The following is a 20,757-nucleotide window of genomic DNA, read 5'->3' as shown; positions in this document are numbered from 1 at the left end:
CTAGCTCATGGGCCTGCACCCCAGGTAGGATAAATCTGGCCATCTGAATCATCCTATCAAAGGACCTGGGGCAAGGCTGTGCGCAGCTCAGGAGTCTCACACAGGAATCTCCATGGCACTGAGCTCCCCCAGCTCTGGGGCAAGTGACCATTGAATGGCCGCAGCAGCCAGCACTGTGCCCAGAGACAGCAGGACCTGGAGGGTCTCTGGAAGATCTGCCCTTTGAGGAAAATCTTAGGTTGCACCTGCGACTAGCAGTTGGCCCAGGGACAGGTGCTGGGGAAGAAGAAAAGGCTCCAAGCCCCAGTGATGATCCTAAGCTACTTGAGGATCAGGGTGGTGGTTTGGACATTGCAGCTCCGTCTGTGCATCATGACCATGGTAGCCATACACAGATGGTCGATTTGTCCACCTTTTCCCTGCCACACACCTCAGGCTGCACGCCATTCTTTTGCGGTCACATTTTCCCTTCTAGGCTGCTTTCGGTGTTTACTTAGCACTTGAATTCCATCTGTACCAACCAGTGGGGCCAGAAGGAGGTGGAGAAAAGCCTAATGCTGTTACTCCTCCTCCACCGTGGCTGTGCTGGGAACAGGCTTCACCGCATCCCACCCCCAAGGGCGTCCTCTTGAAGTAGGGAGGCCAGTAGACTCTGTCACCATCTATATTGCAAAATCCTCTTTTTTTTTTTTTTTTTTTTGCGGTACGCGGGCCTCTCACTGTTGTGGCCTCTCCTGTTGCGGAGCACAGGCTCCAGACGCGCAGGCTCAGTGGCCATGGCTCACGGGCCCAGCCGCTCCGCGGCATGTGGGATCTTCCCGGACAGGGGCACGAACCCGTGTCCCCTGGATCGGCAGGCGGACTCTCAACCACTGCGCCACCAGGGAAGCCCCTCTTTTTTCCCTTTCCTCTATCTTTCATGCTATTTCCATCCTTGCTGTCTGCCTCTCCTTGTTCCCTCCTTCTTAGGGCTGCCTGCCAACACCTCTAATGCAGTGCTGTTTTAGCCTACTCAAACTCAGATGTCAAGTTAAGCAGGTAATGTCAACGAGGTCTGCCTGTTGGAAGGGAGCAGCCTCACCTCACCTTCAGTGAATGTAGCCCCAGATGTGGGCCGAGGCTTGCCAGGGCTGCCATGAATAAATTATTTTATATTTTTAATGTTATGTTATTTCAAGAAGCCAAAAATCTGGATTTTCATATGAAATCTCCAGAAATTATAAATGTTGGCAAAATAATTCATATTCTAAAAAATACTGTACAGCCCAAAGAAAACATTGACTCCAGTGGGTACCGTTTGCAAGTTCTGGCTTAAACCCTTCGGTGACCCTCCCCAGGAAGGGGCCAGTGGCCTGAGACAAAGTCTCAACCCTATCAGACCCGAAGTGGCCCCTATTTTATAACACATATGTGGTGACAACACCTTTACTAACCTGAAGTAATGTTTATAGATAATGTATCTCCATATATAACTGCTTAATAGTCTAAGTTTGATCCAGAGGGAAAAGAAATAGTCTAAGTTTGATCCAAAGGGAAAAGTTTGACCCAAATAGTCTAAGTTTGATCCAAAGGGAAAAGAAAAGAAAAATAATTAAAAATGAGGTAATATGTAGTTTGATGAACATACTCAAACGCAGCTACACTGTAAGATATCTAGAATGCCCCCCAAGGAATGGTACCAACCCTGGTTAGATTCTTTCTTGTGGAATGAGCAAGGTCTGTCCTGGAGGGCGTTTTCTCCTGGCCCCTCCCCGCTTGTGGCAAGAGCTGCTACTTGGGAGTCACCATCAATTTTGTTCCTAAACTTGATTTGGGGACATTTTACTCATGGCCAAGAGAAAAAAGAACTGCTGTGAGACTACCCCATCCCTTTGGGATTTCCTCCCCCAAATATCTCTTCCCATTTCCTCGTTCCCCCTCTTTCCTGGGTACCAGATCCCTTCCAAGGTACAGGTGACTGTAACTCAAAATGGAAGAAACATAGAAGCATATCCCCCTTTTCTGATTTAAATTAAAGGCATCAACAGAGATAAGATTTTGCTAACATCACAAATTGCATTTGAGTATCCAATTTGTTCTAGGAGAATTAAACCTACTCTCAAAATAAATTCATTATGTGTGTGTCTCCACTGCTTATTATGTCCTTACGTTCCTATGCTTTAGTAAGTTGAAAAGGCGGTTTCAGTTCCTTTTTTAATCCCCAAATATGAATTTCTAAAGTGGAGTTTTTAATATAAACTGTGGGTTTGAATAACAAAGTATTGCTGGCAATTTTCTGCTGCTTTCACAGTTTATAAATTCTTCTCACCTTCATAAAAATCATAGGTACACATCGTATGTCCAATGAGGGTTGGGAAGTCGGGAATTTCTTTGCTACAGTTGAATAGTTCCTCAGCCAGTTCTTTGTCAAGTTCAGTACTTCTGGTGACAACATTGTCCAAGATTACCTGTTCAAACCGGGGCTTAAAAAAGGAGTCTACGGCTCTATCTGTTATTACAACAGACCCTGGTGCAATCCCTGTAGTGTGGGAATAAATAGGTGGTTACAGAAGAATGTCACTTAGGTTTACTTTTGACACATAGTATGTAATCTCTTCTGCCAACATTAATTAATGCTAGTTGCTAATGATTCTCCCCATTTTCATCTTTAAAATTATTTTCTTTTCCAAATGCAATTAAATAATAACATTCCGAACAGGCATTTACATTTGCTTTCTTTCCAGATTCACATTTACAATGTGATTGGGTTTAAATTTCAAGACAAACATGACTCTTGGACATGCAAATTAGTACTGGCCTTCAGGTTCAAATTTGAATAAAGTAGGTCAGGAATAGACTAAATGAGCCTGCCAGAAAGTAGTTTTCATAAAGTGATGTGACTACTTGATATTTAATCTTCTCTGCAACTCCTTGATTACTATAATTTCTTTGTATCTCTGTCCTCTCTTCCTTTTGATTCTCATTACATCCATTCCCTCCTCCCCTCTCCCATCCCATGTAAATTAGGCCTCTTGGCTGACCTTCCATTGCTACAAAGTCTGGCTTGCTCCTGGGACTCAGGAACTCAAGTCTCAGGGACTTGAGAAACATTTTCTGCCAACTGTTATTCCCCTGGCCTGGTGTGTTCCCTCATCCTCCCACACACACTTTCATCAGACCAACTTCAACTCATTCTTCTGGTGTCAGCTTAAGTCACTTCCTTCAAAAGATCTGAATCCACAGAAGGGGAAAAAATTAAAAGGCAACACAGATACATTACATTCAATTTTCCCAGGCCCAGCTTTTGACCTAGTTTTTGACCCGTTCTGATTCCTGTTTAGAGCCTGGATGAGGGGATATATATTGATAGGGCCCTAGACTCTCTCTGTCCTAACATTCATCACATTTTTTGTAATTACTCATTTGTTTGTCTATTGCCCTGATAAAACATAGGCTCTATGAAGGCAAGAGCAGTGTCTGTCCACTGTTGTCTCCCCAGTAGCATTGTGCCTATCACATTATAGGTATTCAATAAAAATTTGTTGAATGAGTGAATGTTTCCATAGAGATGCCATAGAAAGAGATCTGCAAACTACAATCCATGGGCCAGATCCAGCCCATCTTTGTAAATAGAGCTTTATTGGAACACAGCCACATTCACTCATTTGCATATTTTCTATGATTGCTTCCACACTCTAATGGCAGAGTTGAGAAGTTGCAAGAGAAACCATATGGCCTGCAAAGCCTAAAATATTTGCTGTCTGACCTTGTATAGAAAAAATTTACCAACCCCTACCATAGCACATAGCCATATCCTTCTGGGTTCTTAATAAATTCCAATGTGGATCAACATGAGGTTAATTTAGAATATCCAGCTAGAGATCCAAGGTAGGCTCTGATGATAGAGCCTCGGTGAGTCAGATACTTTTTAAAGAAATCAAACAAGTATCTTCTTGAATTATTCACAGTGTCCTAAAAACAGGAAAGTGACTGAGAAGGAAGTTGAAAATGTGGAAATCAAAAATGAAGTTATTCACATGACATCCTAATATTCAGATGTATTAGAGCATTTATATCCCAGTTAAAGTCTCTTAAAGGCCAAGACACTATTTATTCGAGTACCTCATCATCATGAAGTTTTGTTGGCTCATCTAAAGAGTGGTAACATCAGCAAAAAAAACAAAAACAAAAACAAACCCAACAGGCTACGCCTCCTTCATCTCCAAATCAATGTTTTTAAGACAAAACAAACACATCTTATTGATAAGCTAAGAGTTCTTAATGGGAACAGAACTTCAAAATGATGGATAATCCACAACAGCACATTGCTTTAATTTCTCACAATTCATAGACCTTCATTGTGCTACATGGGCTATATGTATATGTTACCATCAAACAAAAGACCTAGAATCCATGACCATGAGCTGGATGGTCAGCAGGTTGCTTTGCCCACACTGGACACTTGTTAATATCAAGGGGCAACCACAGCAGTCAGGGTGGTACATTGCATGGGCATGGGCTATGCAGACAGATCCTTGTATCCCACAACTCAAGAATTATGAGCAATCTTAATAACAGTGTTATCCATTTCATCCCCAAATGCATCATTCCCTACTATTGTTATTTGGGATAATATTGGATAAACAACAGTCCAGAAGGATGCCTGATCTAATAATGATTGCTAACATTCTCCTTCTCTTTCTGGGTGGACATCCATAGATGTCCTTCTTTAATCCATCTGTGAGGGCCTTGGCTGGACTTTAGTCCTGTACCACAGCTGTGGAAAGGGCATGATATTATTGAACATGTTTGTTTCTAGGGAAGCATGACTTAGCCACCTGTGTAATTCTAAGACCAAAATCTCAGCCTTTTTTTTTAAAATGTAATTCCCATTCAGTCCTGTCACTCTGTCAACCAGACATTTCCAGTTACAATGCCCTGTCTGTATTTGCATTTGGTGACATAGTAGAATCATCCCCTCACAAGATCTGCTCCTGAAGAATAGGTTGAAAAAGAAGAAGGTCTCCACAGAACTTTACCTCAGCCCAGGGTGGATGTATAAACAAGGCTCCTGACTAGCTGCCTGACCAGCCAAGGAAGAAGGGAGGAGAGGAGGCTCTGAGAAAACCTTAGGAAGCATCACCCAACTCTTCCCTAAAAGCCTGGCCTGATCTCTTCTGCTGTGTTGATAAGGAAAAGACCCAGCCAAGAAAAGGGTAGTCACTGACATGAGCTAAAAGCAGTGTTTTCCTAAGAGCTATTGATGTCTGCTCACTTAGCTGATAAACAAGGCAAATCTTAGTGATTTATTTTTTTTTACTTGAAAGCACTTATTTCTGTCACTTATAAAATTCCTAAGCTTCAAAATCTATTCGAACCCTCAAAACTTACTCTTATCCTCAAAACATATTTCCTAGCAAGTTTCCACTCCTCCCCTTAAGAACACCTAAGTCCATCTGGGCAGTGGGCAGTGGGATGTCTCACTCCAGGTTTCCATGCAGGGGAAAAAAGAAAGATTATATACACGTGTATTTCCTTAAATTTTTAAAATTTTCTTTAAATTTAAATTTCTCAATTGCCTCAAGCCCAGCCTCCTGACACTTTTTAGCCCATCTGGGTTTCTTCTGGGCTCTGAGTACATTGGTGTGTTACCACACCAACAGCTTACCCTGTATGGAACAACCACTTGGATTTAATAGTATATAAATCAATCCATCTCACCTACTCCCCCTGATGTACCAATTCTGATAATGGTAACGTCACAGCACCGGGCATGGTACAGTAATTTAATGAGTTCATGAAGCATAATAGAAATGGAGGGGATGCCCATGCCATGCTGTGGAGAGAAAAGGGAAAGTCATTATACATCTTGCAGAATGGTAACACACACAGGACATATTTACTTCCTTCATTACAAGTTAACAGCCCTCAGGTAAATTTACATAATCATTATGACTTTGCCATAGCTGAGGAAAACGTAAGTCAGCTCTAACTGACGCCCACATGACATGCTGATAGATGGGTCCATCTGTGACGATGAAAGAGAGACATCTCCCTGTCAGTTAAACTGAGTTCAGCCCTCATTGTCAAGAGCAGAAGGTGGGGGTGGCGTGGTGTACTGGTGTGTCAGGGCAGTGCCATTTCTCAGTTCCCCACTGGGCTCTTCACAGGGAGTTTTGAAAAAGAGCTCTTTGCAAGATTGACTTGATTTTGAGGAAATATAGATTTGACTACCATGTATTTAGTCCTTTTCCACTATACTAAATGAAAGAGTAAATCCATTTCATTGCTCTCATGTGTCCTTGTTCATTTGTTGATAATTCTGTTGAGCTCTGAAAGGCACAAGGGTAGAGATGTGGGTTACATCTACACCTAACAATTTGGAGTATATAATGGATACACATTCAGTATATAGATCATGACTGCAACTCTGGTCTTCCTCAGCATTTGGAAGAGTAGAATCAATGTCACAGAATAAGGGTCAACACAGGTTAGAGGATTTGGCTGCTCCTGGTGGTTACAATATGTTCTAATAACACTCCAGAAAGATCCTCCATGCTGGAATCTGTAGTAGCTGGAGCTAAGTTTAGAATTGGTGTCTATTTCGTTCCTAATATAACAGGAAAGAGTCAAATGTGGTCTTCAGTATTCTACTCTGGGCACAAAGACTTTGTGTGCAGAAAAGCACCAGGGGCATCTTGGCAGTTAGGTGATGGCTGACACTAATTCTTCATTAACAAATTTAGAAAACTATTACAGCCATGACCACAATATTTTCACCTGAGTTCCCTTCTTCTCACCATCAAGAATATTAAACAATGGAAACTTTGACCCTCTGGGTTTCCCATTTTTGTTTGCCATGGAACATGTTCTGACTTCCAAATGCATTGTAAGTCTCCTAGAGGCTATCAGTCAAACCGGTATTAGTTGTATGTCCAAGATTCAGTAACACAATAATACTGGGGGACTTGAGCATCCCACTTACACCAATCGACATATCATCCAGAGAGAAAATTAATAAGGCAACACAGATTTAAATGACACAATAGACCAGATAGATTTAATTGATATTTCTAGGACATTCCATCTGAAAACAGCAGATTACACTTCCTTCTCAAGTGCACAGGTAACATTCTCCAGGACAGATCACATCTTGGGTCACAAATCAAGCCTCGGGAAAGTTAAGAAAACTGAAATCATATCAAGCATCTTTTCTGACCACAACACTATGAGATTAGAAATAAATTACAGGGAAAGAAACGTAAAAAACACAAGCACATGGAAGCTAAACAATACGTTACTGAATAACCAAGAGATCACTGAAGAAGTCAAAGAGGAAATCAAAAAATACCTGGAGACAAGTGACAATGAAAACACGACAGCCCAAAACCTATGGGGTGCAGTAAAAGCAGTCCTAAGAGGGAAGTTTATAGCAATACAATCCGACCTCGAGAAACAAGAAAAATCACAAATAAATAATCTAACCCTAGACCTAAAGGAACTAGAGAAAGAACAAACAAAACTCAGAGTTAGCAGAGGGAAAGAAATCATAAGGGTCAGAGCAGAAATAAATGAAATAGAAACAAAGAAAACAATAGCAAAGATCAATAAAACTAAAAGTTAGGTCTTTGAGAAGATAAACAAAATTGATAAACCTTTAGCTAGACTCATCAAGAAAAATAGGGAGATGACTTAAATCAATAAAGTTAGCAATGAAAAAGGAGAAGTTAGAACAGACACCGCAGAAATACAAAGCATCATAAGAGACTACTACAAGCAACTCTGTGCCAATAAAATGGCATGGACAGAAATGAACAAATACTTAGAAAGGTGTAACATTCAAAGACTGAACCAGGAAGAAACAGAAAATATGAACAAACCAATCACAAGTAATCAAATTGAAACTGTGATGAAAAATCTTCCAACAAACAAAAGTCCAGGACCAGATGACTTCACAGGTGAATTCTATCAAACATTTAGAGAAGAGCTAACACCCATCCTTCTCAAACTCTTCCAAAAAATTGCAGAGGAAGGAACACTCCCAAACTCATTCTATGAGGCCACCATCACCCTGATACCAAAACCAGACAAAGATACTACAAAAAAAGAAAATTACAGACCAATATCACTGATGAATATAGATGCAAAAATCCTCAACAAAATACTAGCAAACAGAATCCAACAACACATTAAAAGGATCATACAGCATGATCAAGTGGGATTTATCCCAGGGATGCAAGGATTCTTCAATATACAAAAAATCAATCAATGTGATACACCATATTAACAAATTGAAGAATAAAAACCATATGATCATCTCAGTAGATGCAGAAAAAGCTTTTGACAACATTCAACACCCATTTTTATAAAAACTCTCCAGAAAGAGGGCATAGAGGGAACCTACCTCAACATAATAAAGGTCATATACGACAAACCCACAGCAAACATCATTCTCAATGGTGAAAAGCTGAAAGCATTTCCTCTAAGATCAGGAACAAGACAAGGATGTCCACTCTTGCCACTATTATTCAACATAGTTTTGGAAGTCCTAGCCATGGCAATCAGAGAAGAAAAAGAAATAAGAGGAATACAAAGTGGAAAAGAAGTAAAACTGTCACTGTTTGCAGATGACATGATACTGTACATAGATAATCCTAAGGATGCCACCAGAAAACTACTAGAGCTAATCGATGAATTTGGTAAAGTTGGCAGGATACAAAATTAATGCAAGAAATTTCCTGCATTCCTATACAATAACAACAAAAGATCAGACAGAGAAATTAAGGAAACAATCCCATTCACCATTGCAACAAAAAGAATAAAATACCTAGGAATAAACCTACCTAAGGAGGTAAAAGACCTGTACTCAGAAAACTGTAAGACACTGATGAAAGAAATCAAAGATGACACAAACAGATGGAGAGGAATACCATGTTCCTGGATTGGAAGAATCAATATTGTGAAAATGACTCTACTACCCAAAGCAATCTACAGATTCAATGCTATCCCTATCAAATTACCAATGGCACTTTTTACAGAACTAGAACAAAAAAATCTTAAAATTTATATGGAGACACAAAAGACCCCAAATAGCCAAAGCAATCTTGAGGGAAAAAAATGGTGCTGGAGGAATCAGACTCCCTGACTTCAGGCTATACTACAAAGCTTCAGTAATCAAGACAATATGGTACTGGCACAAAAACAGAAATATAGATCAATGGAACAGGATAGAAAGCCCAGAGATAAACCCACACACATATGGTCAACTAATCAATGACAAAAGAGGCAAGGATATACAATGGAGAAAAGACAGTCTCTTCAATAAGTGGTACTGGAAAAACTGGACAGCTACATGTAAAAGAATGAAATTAGAACACTCCCTAACACCATACACAAAAATAAACTCCAAATGGATTAAAGACCTAAATATAAGACCAGACACCATAAACCTCTTAGTGGAAAACATAGGAAGAACACTCTTTGACATAAACCACAGCAAGATCTTTTTTGACCCAGCTCCTAGAGTAATGGAAATAAAAATAAACAAATGGGCCCTAATGAAACTTAAAAGCTTTTGCAAAGCAAAGGAAACTATAAACAAGACGAAAAGACCACCCTCAGAATGGGGGAAAATATTTGCAAACGAATCAATGGACAAAGGATTAATCTCCAAAATATATAAACAGCTCATGCAGCTCAATATGAAAAAAACAAACCCAATCCAAAAATGGGCAGAAGACCTAAAGAGACATTTCTCCAAAGAAGACATGCAGATGGCCAAGAGGCACATGAAAATCTGCTCAACATCACTAATTATTAGAGAAATGCAAATCAAAACTACAATGAGGTATCACCTCACACCCGTCAGAATGGCCATCATCAGAAAATCTACAAATAACAAATGCTGGAGTGGGTGTGGAGAAAAGGGAACCCTCTTGCACTGTTAGTGGGAATGTAAATTGATGCAGCCACTATGGAGAACAGTATGGAGGTTCCTTAAAAAACTACAAATAGAACTACCATATGACCCAGCAATCCCACTACTAGGTATATACCCTGAGGAAACCAGAATTCAGAAAGAGTCATGTACCAAAATGTTCATTGCAGCTCTATTTACAATAGCCCGGAGATGGAAACAACCTAAGTGCCCGCCGTCGGATGAATGGATAAAGAAGATGTGGCACATATATACAATGGAATATTACTCAGCCATAAAAAGAAACGAAATTGAGCTATTTGTAATGAGGTGGATAGATCTAGAGTCTGTCATACGGAGTGAAGTAAGTCAGAAAGAGAAGGACAAATACCGTATGCTAACACATATATATGGAATTTAAGAAAAAAAAATGTTATGAAGAACCTAGGGGTAAAACAGGAATAAAGACAGAGACCTACTGGAGAACAGACTTGAGGATATGGGGAGGGGGAAGGGTGAGGTGTGTTAGGGCGAGAGAGAGACATGGACATATATATACTAACAAACGTAAGGTAGATAGCCAGTGGGAAGCAGCCGCATGGCACAGGGAAACCGGCTCGGTTCTTTGTGGCTGTCTGGAGGGGTGGGATAGGGAGGGTGGGAGGGAGGGAGACAAAGAGGGAAGAGATATGGGAACATATATATATGTATAACTGACTCACTCTTGTGGTGAAAAGGGAACCCTCCTGCACTGCTGGTGGGAATGTAAATTGATACAGCCACTATGGAGAACAGTATGGAGGTTCCTTAGAAAACTAAAAATAGAATTACCATATGATCCAGCAATCCCACTACTGGGCATATACCCAGAGAAAACCATAATTCAAAAAGACACATGCACCCCAATGTTCATTGCAGCACTATTTACTATAGCCAGATCATAGGAGCAACCTAAATGCCCATTGACAGATGAATGGATAAAGATGTGGTACATATATACAATGGGATATTACTCAGCCGTTAAAAGGAATGAAATTGGGTCATTTGTAGAGACGTGGATGGATCTAGAGAACTATGTCAGAAAGAGAAAAACAACTATTGTATATTAATGCATTTATGTGGAATCTAGAAAAATGGTACAGATGAACCAGTTTGCAAGGCAGAAATAGAGACACAGATGTAGAGAACAAATGTCTGGACACCAAGGGGGGAAAGCGGCCGGGGGTGGAGGTGGTGGTGGGATGAATTGGGAGATTGAGATTGACATATATACACTAATATGCATAAAAATAGATAACTAATAAGAACCTGCTGTTTAAGAAAATAAAATTCAAAAAATAAAAGAACAATGCTAAAGGGAAAAAAATAAGTAAAAATGAGAAACCCCCCAATAAAGACAGCAATTAATCAGTTAAATAAAAGCAACTACAATATCAACAAAGAGAAACAAATAAAACTTATATTCTATCACCCATTGACAAAATAATACCAAAACATTAGAAAAAATGATCTGAATTGATACATGAAATACACACAAAACAGCTGTTATAGCAGGCTATTTGAAGAATAGAGAAAATTTGAAGGAAACTTTAGAGAGATACATACATACATACACACATACATGCATACAAGTATAGATGATAGATGGAAGGAAAAAGAAAGAAGAAAAAAAGGAGAGATAGAAAAGAAAGAAAGAAAGAAAAGGAAGGAAGGAAGAAAGGAAGAGAAAGAGAGAAAGAAAGAAAGAAATCAGATAGATGGGTAGATACATACACAAAAGATGGAAACGTGTATATCAGTAATTCTGAATATGGCTACAGTTCCTTATTTGCATTTTTCTGTATTTTTTAAGTTGATCAAAATTAAAAACATTACTTAATCAAAAAAAAAAAAATGTATGTCCAAGATTAACAAGACTGGACTCTACCACTAATGAGTAAACCCTCTAAATCTCATTTCCTCAATTGTATATTAAGAAAATGAATCTATTAGGTTCCTCCTAAATCAGATATTTGATAGGTTTATGATTATCACTTAATATGTGGCACGGTGATAAAATGACAAATGGGCTTGTATGTTTCTGCTAGACTCTCATTCTTTCTCTGTCTCTCTCTCTCTCTCCCTCACACACACACACACACACACACACACACACACACACACACCCCTCAGCAGCTGCTGGAGAGGAAGAATTTTCAAAGAAGTGGTCTGAACTGGAAATCCTCTTTCTGCCTAGTGAGGCTCATTTCTAATTGTCTGACCCCTCTGGACATGATGCATTTTTCAGTTCTTTTTCCCTGATGGACAGCAGGATCAGTCTACTGCCGTTTTTATATCTTACTCTGAAGTTTTACTACTTGTTTATGATAGTTTCACATTTTTATAAATTTTACTTTTCTGTCCTTACCCATTTATTGTGCAAAAAAAAGGACAAAGAGTTGTAGTCTAAAAGTCAAGCAAAAGTTAGCAAGACAAAATGTGCCAAGATCTGGGGATACTCAGTTCCTTTCTAATGTAGCTTTTCTGTAATTGTTGAATGAACAAATGAACGAATGGATTCTCCCATGTGAGCCCAAAGCAGGTTTCATGTATTTTGTCCCAGAGGGGAGACCAACTTGTCTGTCCCACTGGTGTTGCATAATTTTCCCTTCTTCAGTCTAGGCTTCCAGCCGTGATCATCCATCCTTCCATCTCCACATACTATAGAGCAATTGATAGATAGTTATTCCCCGGTGCGGGAGTCACATATAATTCAGCTCCTTAGAATTATCACATCTCTGCAGTGGAGTCTTCCCTTGTCACCTGGCATGCTTAGCTGTGCCCCTTATGAGGGCTGCAATGTACAGATATGTACAGACTCATATTGTTTCAGAATACAGCCCTGTGGCAGGGAGATCCACTTGGAAGGCAAGCTGGGTGCACACGCATGTACATTCCGCTAAGTGTATGCTATCCTGAGTCCAAGAGGGAAACGGTCTCTGTGTTCCCTAAAATTGCAACTCATTCCACTTTCATATTGTCTCAGGATACTGTGTGTCCAGAGCTGTTAACATATTCTAAATACAGGAGAGCAGTTTGCAAGAGCTCCATGGAAATGCATTAACAGCTTTTCAGTGAGCTTATTACAGTGTTAAATGGCACAACTTGGGTAATCCTGAAAATTGGCCCCTGTGTACTAAAAGCCCAACATTCCCAAAGCTGGATAAAGGGTAGAGGAGAAAAAATTGCTGGTGGCTTATTAATCAGTTACAAACTAAAGAGAGGAAGTGTGCTTTGAGGGTTTTTTCTCCTAACTTGCATAGCTAAGTGGTAACTAATAAAGCAAACCAAAGTAGCACTGAATGTTATTTTCTGCCCCTAGGACTTTTTCCAACTATGAATGTCACACCTGGACACTTAATTTATTGTGTGAAAATGCAAAGCAGGAGGGGAAAAAGAACTCCTGTATTTGGAAGTTCCCACGTTCTTTCGCTAGCTTGTGATGACTACGTGACGTGCAGCCATTGAGTACTTACACTGATAGAGAGCACGGGACCAGTTTTGTACATACAATATCTGTCAGTCCCGGCGCAGATGTCCTTGACGTCTTCTTCACTGTCTTCCAATCTGAGCTCCTTGTGCATAAACAGTGCAAATGCTTTCATTCTGTTAGGGCTTCCACCAACGCAGACAAACTGTTAATAAAAATAAACAATGACCTGCCTTAGTAACTGAGATAAAAAGCAAGGGTCAGCTTTCAACTTTAATGTTTTTATTTTTCAATTATATTCTTAAGGGTATATGTAGATGTTATGGGTTATGTTCATGAGTTAACTAATTGGCATCATTAACCAGTAAATAAGGCAACCAGAAACATAGTTTATCTACATAATTAGTAATGAAAAAGATAATCACAAAATCAAAATAAGTGTTGATTTTGTTCAGGTGGGTGTTTTCTGGTGTTTTTGTCATGGTGAACATCAAGAAGCATCTTAAGTGGACATAGGCAGCTTATTGTTGGGCATTAGTGGGCTATAGGCTTAATGTGTCAATTCCGAGGACATGGAAATACTTAACATGAGAACTATAAGTTTAGATGTGTTTTCTGATTCCACATTCCCAATCATACGTTTTTATTATAAAATATACTATGTTAATGTAAAGCTTTAAAGAAAACACATCAAGACTTTCCAACTTCTCATTCAGAAGACATTTTCATGGAATAAGCCTTATCATTGTAGACTAGAAATCTCACTACAGTATTTCTTCGTTTCCAACAATTTGGTTTTATTTTTGTCTTATTCACATTTTAACATCTCTGAAATTACAATATGGATTGCAGTCAAGGGTGTCAAATCTAATAAAGTATGGTAATAAAATTGTTTGGTGGTTGCTTGTGCAATAGCCTCTTAGGGGTACATCAGTCCCAGGGATGGGAGAGGTGGATGTCAGAGAGAGGACGGGCATGGCCTAAGAGCAGCGTGGATGAGCAGCCAGACTGGTGGGGACCAGGGCTCAGCAGTGGGGAGGAGGAGTCGCAGCAGATGTCAGAGACCCGAGGAAGCACAGCCCACAGAAAGGTGCCAGGTGCAAAGTCATTCTGGAATCTGAGCTGAGCAGTGAGGTGCACAGAGTCTGAAGAGGCTCCAAGTCAGAGAGATAAGGCAACACAGTGGTTTAAGGACTAACCTTTGAGGTTAGAGAAGCCTGGCTTTGCACCCCAACCCTGTCTCTGATTAAGTAGTCTGTTCAGTGTTACACATGTAATCTCTACGTGCCTCGGATTATCACCTCCAAAATAGAAACAAACAAACAAACAAAAAAAACGTAGTATCCTTCAGAGGGTTTTTGTGAGGATAAGATGGGATTGAACATGATGGGGGACAAAGCCAGGCACTTTCTGAGTGGTCAACAAATGGCAACTTCCATTTTTCATATCATAGAGCACTTTCCTGGCCCTGCTTTTGAGCTTGCTTATTTGTTTCTGTATTTGGCAAATGAAACTAGTTCAAATCCAGTAAGGAAAAGGCAGCTGGTAGTGCCTGACTGATGTGGGCAGCATTAGGCAGAGCTTCAGAAGGATTGCCATTGAGGCCCCTCACAAGGATAAAGAGTGTCTGCCTAAGGAAATAACTAACTGAGGTTGTAGAATTAGGTGCCCGATTCACAATTTACTGTGAGTCTTGGGTGGTCTCATTACATGATGCATTTTGTTTCCATTTAGCAATAATTCCTGTGCCACCCTCATTCTCGATTGTGGGATGTAATTATCCTTTTATCCAGGCCCTCTGCCTCTCTTCTACCCTCATTATTATCTTTTCTGTGTCTTCTTATGAGTTTCTTTGTTGGGGCCTAAAGTTGTTAATGAACTGCAATGAAAGTTAGCCATCAAGGCTGAGTAGCAAAGAGGATATGACCATGGTCTAAGGTAAGTTTTTAAATTAGTATTGATTATTCATGAAATATTCCCCTCTGTTCGTATGGATAGTTAAGACTTTGCTCAAGATCCAAGTACAAGGAGGTCATTTTTGTTGTTGTTGGTTCCTTTTTACAAAATACAGTAGTTTGAAAATAACCTCAGTGTGTGGTGCCAGTAAATGTAAATTACAACTATTCAGATTGACCATAAAACCAAAACAGATGTTGGAATAGCTTGTGGTTTGAATTCTTCTTTGAACTGTAGATATTGCTGTAATCAACAGGAATTTCTGAATGTTTCTGGAGACATAAAGATGATAAGTGTAGACAAAAGCGTTTTTGTTCTTGAAGACTTACTTCTAAATCAGACTTACTAAATATCACCTCTTGACACAATTTTCAGTCTGGCTGCTTTGACGAGGAGTAAAATATGGCTGAAGACCACCAAACAACAATGACTTTAAGTGACACTTTCTGTGATTTATGTCCCCCCCAAAAAATTATCATTTATCCTGGTTTTATCAAAGAAGATAGAAATGTCTTGGGAAGGAGTCCGAAGCATTACAAAACTATGTTAAGGACTTTGCCTAAAGACTGCCAGAATGAACTCACTTTCAAATATGCCTAGTGTCTTGAAAGACTTAGCTTTGCCATGTTGTATTTATCTGGTCCTACTGCAGTATATGTATTTTGTCTGTTAATAAAGGAGTATAGAGACTTAAAATACATATTACATAGTATTGTAAAATAATGCTTTTCCATGTTACTTGAAATTTCTAGGGAGAGGTTGGAGGGTACCAGTTAGTGATCTTATAAAAGATATATTTGGAGGTTGAATTTGAGTAGATAACTTCTAAAGATACTCCACTATATTTTTCAACTGATTGATTGATTCAAGGCTATATGACAAAAGACATTAGCTGTTTACCAAAACTGTTCCCCCTTCTTTTCTGGGCACACTACTAAACTCAACTTCCTAGCCTCCTCTTCAGGTAGATGAGGCCATATGCCTGAGTTCCAGCTACTAGAATGTGAACAGAAATGGTGTCACTTCCAGTTCTAATGCATAGAAATCTCCCATTGGTGATCCTATAGATTGTCTTCTGTTTGTCTGCTGAATGGATGCTGACACCCAGTGAAACTTTGGAAGGCACTCCTTGAAGGTGACAGAGCAACAAGATAGAAGGAGCCTGGGTCCCTAATCACCAGTTGGAAGAAAGCCACCGATTGACCAGGAGCACCCACTTGGTACTCAGTGTGAGTGAGAAGCAAACTTACATTGTGTTAAGCCACTGATACTTTAAAGTAGCAACTAACAAAACCTTTTAAGTACAGTAAGTAAGAAAATGAATAAAATAGGAATGGTTGTCAGAATCTTTAAGATTTAAAATTTTACACACCCAGAGTTCTCCTTTTCTTTGAAGGTAGTGCTATTAATAATGATTATCATCTCTGTGAAGACAAGGCTGAGTTTTCAGGTACTAACGGATTATGTCCTCTCTTATTAGCTAGAATTGCTACCCTGAGATTTAAGGGAGTCGTGAAATTGAACCTAACATGTTCTTATTCAAAGATAAGAATGTAACTGGAAGGAGGCAAGTTTCTGAGAAGAGCATCTATAAATATAAGTCAGGCTTTACCTGTTGCCTCTAAAGAATTAGGTTAAACAGCCAATTCTGATCATTTGGAACTACGTTACCTGCTCCCCAATCTACACACACACACACACACACACACACACACTTTTGCCTCCTATCCATCAAAATGGCCCAATCAATAGAGTTGTTCTCTGGTAGAAAAAAATGGGTTCTAAACCAGAGCATGTCTTTTTATCCAAAAGAGAATCTATTGAAATGGTCCACAGCCAGGTGGATTATGAGCTCCTAAGGTTGGATAGTGGTTATGACGAAGTATGAGAATAAGTGCTGATAAAAATCTAGTCAGGTAGAGGAGAGACAGGTACCTAGATATGTAAATAATAGATCACTTTCTATCTCAAAAACATCAGTCTATTTAGTTATTAATTAGATATTCATGTTAGCTTATTAATTATGATAGATCATTTAATTAATCAGAATTATCCTTATGTAAGAGTCCTAGAAAAGTCATTGTGAAGCATGAACCTCAAACCTAACATTTGAATTCAGGTAAAGTCCAATTAATGAGTATCAAAGACAGCCTTGATCAATTTACTCTTGGAGCATAAACATCAGAAACAGCAGTAGGAAAAGAGGTTCCACTGAAAAGATGAAGCAAAAGATTGAGGGAGGCCATGAAAGAGCAAAGAGCCGCTGACTGCAGAGGAGTAGGGAAATGGGCGGGTCACATCAGATCAGCCCGCACTATCACACCTGTGCCCTAGGAGAGATGGGAGGGGGAGGGAGCAATGTACCCCCTACTGTTAATGAATATCATAGATTTATTTCTTCTTCTCCCCATCCCGCCACCCTTCCTTCCTTAACCTCCTCCTCCTTCTTTGTCTAGCTAACTGCCTCCTCCTCTTCCTCCCCTTTCTTCAATGCCCCCTGTCAATTAATGGACTATTCTCAGTTATGATGACTCAAAAAGCCCAGCTACTGCAGTGGGCAAGAACCCTGGAAATTGGACTTAGAAGAATTTGGTCCAAGTCCTAGCTCTGCCACTATATGGTGTAATTTGTTAACCACCTTTGACCACTCTGAATTCAATTTCCTTGTTTTATGGAGGAAATGAATATCTGCTACACCCACCTAAAAGAGGGAATGTGAAGATTTGAGGTAGTGGATCTGAGAGCTTTTATTTTTGTTCTTGTAATTGCTAAAGGAGTGAATAAAAGTCAGATGAAAACTGCACAATTCTCTAGCAGTGGGACTGTGATTAGGTGTAGGCCTTTTAGAAAACAAAAAAATTTTTTAAAGTTCATTCCCTTTGACCATTTCTGTAAATCATCTTAATAGACTTAAATGTAAAAAAAAATTATAGGTACAAAAATACCCATTTGAGTGTGTTTATGATAGAAAATACTTCAACATTAAAGTCAGTAGTAGACTATGTAATGTATGGCACAGGCACTTGGCATCCATAAACCATGTGTTTCAAAGAGAACATTATAATATGGGGAAATGTTAATGACATAAAGTTAAGTGAAAAACACAGACTGTAAAGTTATGTAATTCCAACTATTTAAAAATCTATTTGTTAAAAAGAACTGAAAGAAAAGAAAATAGGTTGATGGCATCGTTGTTTAGCTGGTAGGGGTTTTTTTAGACGTGTTTTTAAAAATCATTGTTCTAGATTGGTTCAAGATGACAGAGTAGAAGGACGTGTGCTCACTCCCTCTTGCAAGAGCACTGGAATCACAACTAACTGCCGAAAAGTCATTGACAGGAAGACACTGGAACTCACCAAAAAAGATACCCCACACCCAGAGACAAAGGAGAAGCCTCAATGAGACAGTACGAGGGGCACAATCACAATAAAATCAAATCCCATGACTGCTGGGTGGGTGACTCATAAACTGGAGAACACTTGTACCACAGAAGTGCACCCACTGGAGTGAAGGTTCTGAGCCCCACGTCAGGCTTCCCAACCTGGGGGTCCAGCAATGGGAGGAGGAATTCCCAGAGAATCAGACTTTGAAGGCTAGTGGGATTTGACTATAGGACTTTGACAGGACTGGGGGAAATGGAGACTCCACTCTTAGAGGGTACACACAAAGTAGTGTGCACATCAAGACCCAGAGGGAAGGAACAGTGACCCCATAGGAGACTGAACCAGACCTACCTGCTAGTGTTGGAGGGTCTCCTGCAGAGGTGAGGGGTGGCTGTGGCTCACTGTGGGGACAAGGACACTGGAAGCAGAAGTTCTGGGAAGTACTTCTTGGCATGAGCCCTCCCGGAGTCCACCATTAGCCCCACCAAACAGCCTATAGCCTCCAGTGCTGGGCTGCTTCAGGCCAAACAACCAACAGGGAGGGAACTCAGCCCCACCCATCAGCAGACAAGCAGATTAAAGTTGTACTGAACACTGCCCACCAGAGCAACACCCAGCTCTGCCCACCACCAGTGCCTCCCATCAGGAAGCTTGCACAGGCCTCTTAGATAGCCTCATCCACCAGAGGACAGACAGCAGAAGGAAGAAGAAATACAGTCCTGCAGCCTGTGGAACGAAAACCACATTCACAGAATGATAGACAAAATGAAAAGGCAGAGGACTATGTATCAGATGAAGGAAAATGATAAAACCCCAGAAAAACAATTAAATGAAGTGGAGATAGGCAACCTTCCAGAAAAAGAATTCAGAATAATGATAGTGAAGATGATCCAGGACCTTGGAAAAAGAATGGAGGCAAAGATCGAGAAGATGCAAGAAATGTTTAACAAAGACCTAGAAGAATTAAAGAACAAACAAACAGAGATGAACAATACAATAACTTAAATGAAAAATACACGGGAAGGAATCAATAGCAGAATAACTGAGAAGTGACCTGGAAGGCAGAGTGGTGGAATTCACTACTGCAGAACAGAATAAAGAAAAATGAATGAAAAGAAATGAAGACAGCCTAAGAGACCTCTGGGACAACATTAAACACACCAACATTCACATTATAGGGGTCCCAGAAGGAGAAGAGAGAGAGAAGGGACCCAAGAAAATGTTTGAAGAGATTATAGTCGAAAACTTCCCTACCATGGGAAAGGAAATAGCCACCCAAGTCCAGGAAGTACAGAGAGTCCCAGGCAGGATAAACCCAAGGAGAAACATGCCAAGACACATAGTAATCAAATTGACAAAAATTAAAGACAAAGAAAAATTATTAAAAGCAACAAGGGAAAAATGACAAATAACATATAAAGGAACTCCCATAAGATTAACAGCTGATTTCTCAGCAGAAATTCTACAAGCCAGAAGGGAGTGGCACGATATATTTAAAGTGATGAAAGGAGAGAACCTACAACCAAGATTACTCTACCCAGCAAGGATCTCATTCAGATTTGACGGAGAAATCAAAAGCTTTACAGACAAGCAAAAGCTAAGAGAATTCTGCACCACTGAACCAGCTCTACAACAAATGCTAAAGGAACTTCTCTAAGTGGGAAACACCAGAGAAGAAAAGGACCTACAAAAACAAACCCAAAACAATTAAGAAAATGGTAATAGGAACATACATATTGATAATTAACTTAAATGTCACTGGATTAAATGCTCCAACCAAAAGACACAGGCTCGCTGAATGGATACAAAAACAAGACCCATATATATGCTGTCTACAGACAACCACTTCAGACCTAAGGACACATACAGACTGAAAGTGAGGGGATGGAAAAAGATATTCCATGCAAATGGAAATCAAAAGAAAGCTGGGGCTTCCCTGGTGGCGCAGTGGTTGAGAGTCCACCTGCTGATGCAGGGGGCACAGGTTCATGCCCTGACCTGGGAAGATCCCACATGCCATGGAGTGTCTGGGCCCGTGAGCCGTGGCCGCCGAG

The 20,757-nt window shown here is 40.0% G+C and overlaps 1 protein-coding gene across 1 annotated transcript in view; it reads right to left on the bottom strand.

Moving 5' to 3' along the window:
* UPP2 (uridine phosphorylase 2) overlaps window positions 1-20,757 on the bottom strand; it is a 45,589-nt gene that overhangs the window by 13,954 nt on the left and 10,878 nt on the right. The window contains exons 3-5 of the mRNA XM_007446449.1: window positions 13,411-13,569; window positions 5,701-5,815; window positions 2,309-2,518 (exon numbers count right to left, since the gene is read on the bottom strand). Of these exons, the coding sequence (XP_007446511.1) occupies window positions 2,309-2,518; window positions 5,701-5,815; window positions 13,411-13,569 (484 nt within the window). The remainder of the gene's footprint in view (window positions 1-2,308; window positions 2,519-5,700; window positions 5,816-13,410; window positions 13,570-20,757) is intronic.

Source organism: Lipotes vexillifer, unplaced genomic scaffold (genome assembly GCF_000442215.2).
Source record: "Lipotes vexillifer unplaced genomic scaffold, Lipotes_vexillifer_v1.1 scaffold173, whole genome shotgun sequence".
Taxonomy (NCBI): domain Eukaryota; kingdom Metazoa; phylum Chordata; class Mammalia; order Artiodactyla; family Lipotidae; genus Lipotes; species Lipotes vexillifer.
The sequence above is the reverse complement of the archived record's forward strand: the minus strand, read 5'-3'. Positions and strand labels throughout refer to the sequence as shown.